This window comes from Dreissena polymorpha, chromosome 1 (assembly GCF_020536995.1).
Source record: "Dreissena polymorpha isolate Duluth1 chromosome 1, UMN_Dpol_1.0, whole genome shotgun sequence".
In the NCBI taxonomy this organism is placed as follows: Eukaryota; Metazoa; Mollusca; class Bivalvia; order Myida; family Dreissenidae; genus Dreissena; species Dreissena polymorpha.
The window spans coordinates 149,627,678-149,637,154 of NC_068355.1; the positions used below are offsets into that span (position 1 = coordinate 149,627,678).

The 9,477-nt window shown below is 34.2% G+C and overlaps 1 protein-coding gene across 1 annotated transcript; it reads right to left on the minus strand.

The window, feature by feature from the left end:
* Positions 1–1,187: 1,187 nt before the first annotated feature.
* On the minus strand, positions 1,188–2,822 carry LOC127855574 (uncharacterized). The gene is made up of 3 exons (XM_052391309.1): positions 2,371–2,822; positions 1,892–2,016; positions 1,188–1,610 (listed from the first exon to the last, which is right to left on the minus strand). Exons 1-3 carry the CDS (start codon positions 2,802–2,804, stop codon positions 1,282–1,284), a joined length of 888 nt encoding a protein of 295 aa, XP_052247269.1. The 5' UTR covers positions 2,805–2,822; the 3' UTR covers positions 1,188–1,281.
* Positions 2,823–9,477: the final 6,655 nt, after the last annotated feature.

Below are 9,477 nucleotides of genomic sequence, written 5' to 3' on the forward strand. Positions count from 1 at the left end.
TCAATTCTCTTAATCTCAATTTACCACTTAAAAACAAGTTTATTATTTAGACAATTATTTTCGGTCGTCACTTGAAATATATTACTTCAGAAATAAGCATGTGAATCTTATTTTAAATTTGCACTTATAATATTAATTATATAAATTAATAGTTATAAGATTTTTGAATACGAACAATGCCATTGGTAATATTTTACATGTGTATGTAATTACGTTATGCATAGATTCTCAATGTGTCGGGCTTGACAATTCAAAGTGATTCGTACTTCACAATGTTTGGTAAGAATAGCCATAATATACATAAATGCATTTCAAGTAAAAGATAAAACTCGTTTATCAGAGTGCCCAATTTGTTGAAAGTCTCTGTTATCCGAAGTGCCCTATATCGGGAATCAAAGTATCCACAACTTCATGAATACCACCTATTAAAACATGCTCTATCTTCGTTTATATTTCATTGAATACTATCAAAATTTCATTATTTGAAGCACAGTGATTACTCTATATGCTGGAATATCAAACAATTTCTTGCAATATTTCTAAGTTGTTTTATTTTGTTGAAATGTTTACTGTTTATCCAGTTTATGCTGTTTTCCGACCGAATTTTCTATTTTTGGGGGAAAAATCTACCATTCTTCCGTGATGTTTTTCTTTGCAATAGAAAAGGATACACCATTTATAAACTCGACCATGCGCCTTGTCTAAAAAAAAAAATCTTTATGATATAACTTTAAAAAAACCCTGATGAACTTACCTCTTGCGCGTGGCTTTTGTTGTTATCTGGTATCGAAGTGCCATCTGTTATCAAAGTATCCGCATACCCAGCGTGTAGCTATAGGACGATGTTTTTTTAAAGGCATCGATGAATTAAATCGCTCGATACTTTACCAAAACATCTTGAATGGTTCAACGTTATCTTTAATTTGTCAATTCAATATGATTAGTTCGGTATAAAAAGGGACGTTTCTGTAATATTTTTGAAGGTCACATTATTTTGCTAATGACACCTAGTTTGTGTGATACAAAACTAGTTATCAGTGCCAATATATTTCTTTATGATTCAATTAATATATTATACATATTTACGAAAACGAAATTAGTAATAATATACATGTACATCTTTCCAATTGCCGCGAATGGCTAAGTGCTACGCAAAAAGACTGTTCAAAGGAAATTTAAACACATAACAGTATTAAACTAATTTATTGACATTTAAATAGATTTATAATCCAGAAATTACTGAAACGATGCCGCTCTTTTTATCTATAACAATTAAACGCACTAAGTTGGGAATATTTTATTACTCTTAAGAACAGCTACACACTTCTGCTTCTTTTCCGTACAAAGCCCGAATACAGTGGACACACATACATCTCTTACATCGTAATCAAAACACTTCATTTTGACATGATTGAAGAAAATTCGTCCAATCATTTTGGAAGTCGATGAGTCCGCTTTCAGAAGACAGTCGTAGAACATGACGTCACACCCGCAGTGGCTGATGGGAAAGACGCTTGGATTGGAATAAAAATAACGTTCCTGGAAAGCTTTAATTATCGGCTTGCATAAATCATGTCGTCTGCAACAGTCGTCAGTCTCGGAATGTTCTCCTGTAAAACATGTAATGGTAAATGAATGTGACAAAATTGGCAAACTTAAGGATCATTCTATGCATGTATCAGCAAATAAGAAAAAATATTTCAGGAAGATAACTTGCTTTTATTAGATAATTTGTCTTCCCAAAAACTGCTCTCCCTTCTCTTTAGAAATTAAAGAAATCCTCCTCTTCCCGTCCTCATCCTCGTCGTCGTCATCGGTATCATTTATGGTAGAAACTTCAACTTATACTGAACATGATCAATACTTATTAGCAAGACTATATTGAACTTACCCAACTTTCCGTAAGTGTCCTCGGCTATGTTTCCGAAGCCGCACCACAGCGTTCCTGGGAAGATTCCCCGCGTCATCGTGTAGTAGGACGTGGTCTCGAGGTCCGGTGGGCCGCGGGCTTCGGGGCTGCAACATACTCGCAATTGATCTTATAAGTTATATATTCTGTATGCGCAGTGTAAAGAGGAAATAACCAGGCTGATACAAATATTGACGATATCTCTTAAAAAGTACGAATGTTCGATAAATAAATCTAATAGAAATGGGTAGTGTGCAGATCTCATATAACAAAATAATAAAATAAAACTTAAACAATTAAAGTCATTATAACCATTACTTTTGTTGTTGTTGTCTTGTTGGTAATGGTATTTACATTAGAATGTTCCGTAAAAACGGGAATTAACATATACCTAATGTTTGTTCGACAGTTTGTCGTGAAAAACACGAATGTATTGAGAAACTCCTGTGTAGGTTCCTCACCCTTTCACTACCTCCAACAAATATGCAAGAGTGCTGTTTTCTTCAAACGCTTCCTTCGAATCCCGAACAACTTCTTCGCTCTTACTGGAGCAGAACTGTCTAAGAAGGTGCGTTAAAGCAGTATCCACCGATTGCATCCCTTCACGGTATTCTTTTAACAAATTCGTACCATTCGACATAAAATCCTCATACGAGCAATGCTTTAAGAACTTCGTTTCTGGACTCACATCGTGGGGAAATTTCTCTTGGATCTGCACTTTGTATAAAGTAGTTTCCGTCGCAAGCCGGTATAAGGCAATGCCCGCAGGACATTCATCAGGCTTATATCTACCCAAGGACTGAATAAGTTCTTCGTGTCGGTCTTTGCCAAAGCGACGGACAAATATGTATGAAATAAAGCCAAATATTACAACATATACCCGTAGATGCTTCATCGTTATAACGGAAATGACGTCAAGTTAGTGCAAAAGTAATTAACGTTACGATAACGCGCTAAAATGCAACGTCTAAGTAGTTATTATTTAAGTTGGCTTCGTTTTACTTATGTCAACTCATGAGTAACAGTGATTTATATACACGATAACATACAATACAGAGCATTCTTTATAACAATTACAAAACTCGCTATTCTTGTAACCGTTTGTTTTCGTGATGCATAGCACTTACAAAAGTGTCATTTAACCAAGTAAGATTCATTCAGCTTTATAATATTTTTTTTGATATCTATCCTTTATTTAAATCAACCCATACACATTTACGCCCTGGAAAAAAACCTAACGACACAAATTATAAAAACGTTTATAAAAGATCCATTATGAAATGGTAAAAACAAACAAATGCGATTGAGTTTTTCTTTGTCAATCATTTGACAAATAAGTATTTCAGTAATGTATTTCTTAATTCTCAGTAGTGTCTGAACATCTATAAATATATCTATGAGAAATAAGCATACTGTATGTTGTCAAATTAAAATGTGCTTTGGGAATTTATATAGTTTTGGACTAACAGTTGTACTCAATAACACTTGCACACCTTGAAAACCTTACAGGACACGAACCAATATTAGGATTCTTTTAGCACAGCTCAGAAAACAATATAACTAAACACAGCAAAACTGACTTGGAATTGTATAACTAACAAGCTATAATTTACGCATGCTCTTTGCTTACAATTGTGAGTAAGCGTTGTACAGCATTAAATACGTTCGGTAAAAAATGCAATAGTTTTCGAAAATGTTTCATCAGTCCAAAAGCTTTATTTCATGTATTATTTCCGTAATTATATGCTTCACAGACAATGTTATTTGGTAAAGTATTAAAAAATACTGAGCTTGTCTCAAAGAATAACATAAGATTGATATCAAAATGTCTCCCTCTGAAAACTAAAACATGTAAATATAACTTTGTAGATACTAACTCTATATTTCGGTAAACTGACCACATAGATGATTTATTGTAAATTGTAATGTTGCTAGTGTTGCCGTTGTATTATTGTACACACATACTATCTATTATTTCAATTAACGAATTTTATTAAAGTTTATTTTCGCAAATTTTAAATCTTGATATGAAAGTAGCCGAGGGAAATCATAATTCATTCAAGTAATGTGATGCTAATTGAATATCAATTGAGCCAAAACAGGTATTTATTAAAATGTGTATAACCATGCTTATCACGATTGAATTTTTGAGTATGTGGATTGTATTCTTAAATGAATATAAACACACCAACTTGCATTGTACGTAGAAGTTTTCAAGGAAATCACAATGTATCGTTATGTTAGGCCTGACGAATAAAGATACGACCCGCAGAACCATTGTCAAATACATATTTGAAATCGTGTATACCTTCTGGGACAAATATGTAAAATATGTAAACAACCATTGCCATATATTTGAAAGACACGTTGTTTTGGATTTCTTTATGGCCAGCAGTCATAAGTCATCACTTCCAAACCCACGAGCTTTTGCAGAATAAGTTTGTATGAATGCAAGCTCCGAATAAAACGGTTATCAATAGGGCACTTTGTGAAAGATAAGTCATTGAATGTGCTTATTTTCTTGTATTTTACGGGAACATTCCGTTGCCTACACACAAAACATGTTCTTTTGAGATGACTGTTTAACCAAACAACGTAATCAAATGAACAACGCCCTAAACTGAAATCAATACACGCACAGCTCTCCTTAAATTCGTAAACAAATTAAACGAACATATTTTTGTATAGTCAGACTGCTTTCCTTCTCGGAAACTGTACAAACTTCGTCAATCATAATTTGTATAACCGTTGACAACTTATTATTAGCAGGAAACTTATTATTGTTGTTCGATCACAATTCAAGTTAAGAACTGTCAACATTATCTGCTCATTTGTTATGTCTTGATATTTTGATTTCAGATATAACTTATGACAACAATTAGTAACAGAAACCAACAATCTAATGGTCATTATAGACGATTTTCATCGATACTAGATCGGCGGCGGTGTTTGATGAAATTAATATAAACGTCTATATTCCCAGAATATGTTCGATAATTGTATGGTTGTAACATCACAATCTCATTACCAATATTTCATTTTTGACGATGCTGGAACAGCATCGTCCAAGGTATGATAACCATAAAAAAATTCTTCACAATGGCGACCTATGTAAAAGACCGAGCCAGTCCGATTGAGATAACTCGATTTTTCAGTTACTTCCCTTTTGCATTCGCCACTGCGTAGGAGATTGCTCGTCATTGATAACATTCTCCTAGCAGAGTTGTCGTTCGTGTTTTAACATTCAACAATGGCCGCCCCCATGAGAGTCTCGAGTCAAAACTTTCTTACTGCATAAATTGGCTTGTTTCGCTATTTAGAAGCTGTCATTTATGATATATGAATTATTTATTCACTAAATCTCCGCTAATGACAACAATGGATGGAATTCGAAGGATATATTCGATGTGAATGGATCACTTTCTACAACAATGGCTTCGCCCATTAGAGACTTGATAACACTCGTGTCAAAACTTTCTTACAGCTTAAATCGGCTTGTTTCGCTATTTAGTAATGCAACAATAAATGGAATTCGAAGAATATATTTAATGTGTATGAAGCACTTTCTGGATCTCGACAGCTTGACAAGGCATAACTGGCATACTGATGATACTGGTATTTTTAGTTATCAATTCAAGTCACATTTTGCTTTATAAATTTTGTTCGAGCATTTTGCGACTTATTGAATGGCTATGATACCCGATATCAACATGTCATATGGGATTTGCATATCACCAAGCTGTCCTGAAATACAACATTGATTACAAACTCTTTACTCAAATTACTGGTTTGTATGAATTCTTTCTTCTTTCTATTTAAGTAATTGATATCATTATAGTCCAAATATTTAGACGTAATATACCGTTTAGTCCATGTATATCGACCTCATATTTATAGGAGTAGATTTTATGTTAAAGGTTCACAGATTTTGACATGTTTTGAAATAAGTCATTAAATGCTTTATATTGATAAATGTAAACATTGGATCTTAAAAGCTCCAGTTAAAAATCCAGAATAAAATTCTTTAAAAAAAGTAGTCCGCAGCAGGGCTCGAACCAGTGACCCCCTAAATCCTGGAGTAAAAACGCATTGGCCTGCTCGACTATTCTGCCTATGGCTATATTAGACCATGGTAAATGTTCAGTAATACTGTTTCCTAAAAATAACATAACTGAAACGAAAATTTGCGAATCCGATACAACTTTTTTTAATTTTTGTCAATTTACCAAAACGTGAAAAGATCCCTTTAAAGTTAAATGAACTTTATCCCAGTAACAGAGACATTAAGGCGATTGTGGCCAGTTTAGATCCAGTTCAGCCTGCAGTTGCTTGAAAGCTGTTTGCTTAAGAGCGGTGTATTTCCCCTATTCACTAAAAATAACACTTTTGATCAGAAAATTCATATATAGTGATGTTTACTTTTATTTTCAAGAATCATAATGCCTCTTTTTAGTTGTATTCAGCCACAAGCTCTTGTCAGCCACTTAAGGGTTATATTTTTCCTTTCTTTTACTAAATGCAAAATAATTCTACACTTTGAGACATTCATAAAATATTTATGTCTTTACAACATCGACAGGCTAATAAATGTATATATCAAGTACTTCCATACTAACAGGGCCATTCAAGGCGGGCAACCTAGCAACCTTGATTTGTTCATATCTTCCTATCAATCTGTTATATGTGTTATGAATCATTTGTTCGGAGAACATTTAATGTTTGTTATAACTTTTAAATAATTCAATGTTCAAAGTGATATTGTTATTGACCGATAAACCAACATACTGATTAAAAGGGAATATTTTATTAATTATTTGCATTTTATCTTACATGAGAAATATTTGCCTAAATGTTTTTCAAACTGTAGAGAAATCTATATACAATAAATAATTAACAACGTTTATAAAAAAAAAACATTTATGAAATGGAAGTTTAAAGATAAAAATAAATAATGCAAGTTTTATCAGATATTCGTTATAATTTGCCAATATAATTGAGTGTCTGAGCAATGTGGATGAATGAATATATCGGATAAAACGAACACTTGTCTACACTTGAATTATGATTTATTTTTCAATATTTTATGCACTTAAGTTTAGCCTTAATGCGTTTTTATAAGCATTTATAGACAGTGTCCCTCCCAAAATCAAGGAATTATTACTTGTAATTCATTTGTGTAATGGTATACAATAATTTTGTGGTAGAATATTTGAGAAAAACATTAGAAACGAAACTTGTCAGTGATGAAATTTTCCATATGGTTATGGAAATTACCGATCGTCAGTTTCCGAAAAACAATACGTCACGGTTTCCAAAAATATGATGGTTGTGGTCAATGAACATTACTGGTTTATATTTTAATAATTTCGATTCTCATTGATTAATGGGAAATTTCAAGGCTGATAAATTTGAAATATGCAAGCTATTCTTTCGTTTTGCATATGTCTGTCGATACATCTGTACAATCGGTAATTTCTGTAACCACTCGTTAAATTGTAGCAGACACAAGTTTAAATAAAAGAAATTATGTTTTACACTAATATTCTACCTCTTTTTTGCTAAAAACTAATACATGAATGATTTAAAAGTAATATTGCATTGTTTTCAGCCAGGAACACTGTCTATGACCGCGAAAAAAACCATAACAAACTTTTTGATTTACGATATTTACTTTATTGATAGCTTGCATGCGGCATGGCGTTGCATGTTCCGCAAGATAAATATCTCGACTTTATTTATTGGATGATTTCTGACTGTTTCATCCAATCAGAAAATACCTTTTAAACGTAATTTAGACCCATGTTTAGCGAGATAATTAAGTACCACTTTTTATACACTGCCAAATTGTGACATAACATGTTGCCTCCCTTGTTGGTTCATGCTACTGTATTATTATGCCCCCCTTCGAAGAAGAGAGGGTATATTGTTTAGCACATGTCGGTCCGTATGTCCGTCCACCAGATGGTTTCCGGATGATAACTCAAGAATGCTTATGCCTAGGATCATGAAACTTCATAGGTACTTTGATCATGACTCGCAGATGACTCATATTGATTTTGAGGTCACTATGTCAAAGAGCAAGGTCACGGTGACCCGAAATAGTAAAATGGTTTCCTGATGATAACTCAAGAACGCTTATGCCTAGGATCATGAAACTTCATGTGTACATTGATCATGACTCGCAGATGACCACTATTGATTTTGAGGACACTAGCTCAAAGGTCAAGGTCACGGTGACCCGAAATTGTAAAACGGTTTCCGGATGATAACTCAAGAACGCTTATGCCTAGGATCATGAAAATTCATAGGTTTATTGATCATGAATCGCAGATGAACCCTATTGATTTTCAGGTCACTACGTCACAGGTCAAGGTCACGGTGACCCGAAATAGTAAAATGGTTTCCGGATGATAACTCAAGAACGCTTATGCCTAGGATCATGAAACTTCATAGATACATTGATCATGACTCGCAGATGACCCCTTTTGAGGTCACTAGGTCAAAGGTCAAGGTCACGGTGACCCGAAATAGTTAAATGGTTTCCGGATGTTAACTCAAGAACGCTTATGCCTAGGATCATGAAACTTCATAGATACATTGATCATGACTCGCAGATGATCCCTATTGAATTTCAGGTCGCTAGGTCAAAGGTCAAGGTCACGGTGACCCGAAATAGTAAAATGGTTTCCAGATGATTACTCAACAGCGTTTATGCCTAGGATCATGAAACTTCATAGGTACGTTGATCATGACTCGCAGATGACTCCTAATGATTTTAAGGTCACTAGGTCAAAGGTCAAGGTCACAGTGACTCAACTTTGAAAAATGGTTTCCAAATGATAACTAAAGAATGCTTACGCCTATGATCATGAAACTTCTTAGGTACATTGATCATGACTCGCAGATGACCCCTATTGACTTTCAGGTCACTAGGTCAAAGGTCAAGGTCATGGTGACTTAGCACAGTAAAATGGTTTCCGGATGATAACACAAGAAAGTTTACGTATAGGATCATGAAACTTCATAGGTACATTGATCATGACTCGCAAATGACCCCTATTGATGTTCAGGTCATTAGGTCAAAGGTCAAGGTCACAGTGAGTCAAAACAGTTTAATGATTTCCGGATGATAACTCAAGAATGCTTACGTCTAGGATCATGAAACTTCATAGGTACATTGATCATGACTTGCAGATTACCCCTATTGATGTTTAGGTCACTAGGTCAAAGGTCAAGGTCAAAGTGACTTAAAACAGTAAAATAGTAAATGGATGATAACTCAAAAATGCTTACGCCTAGGACCATTAAACTTCATAGGTACATTGATCATGATTGGTATATAACCCTTATTGATTTTCAGGTCACTTGGTCAAAGGTCAAGGTCACAGTGACTCATAACAGTAAAAAGGTTTCCTGATGATAACTCAAGAATAGTAAGGCCTAGGATCATGAAACTTCATAGGTAAATTGATCATGACTGGCAGATAATCCCTGTTGATTTTCAGGTCACTAGGTCAAAGGTCAAGGTCACAGTGACAAAAATGTATTCACACAATGGCTACCACTAC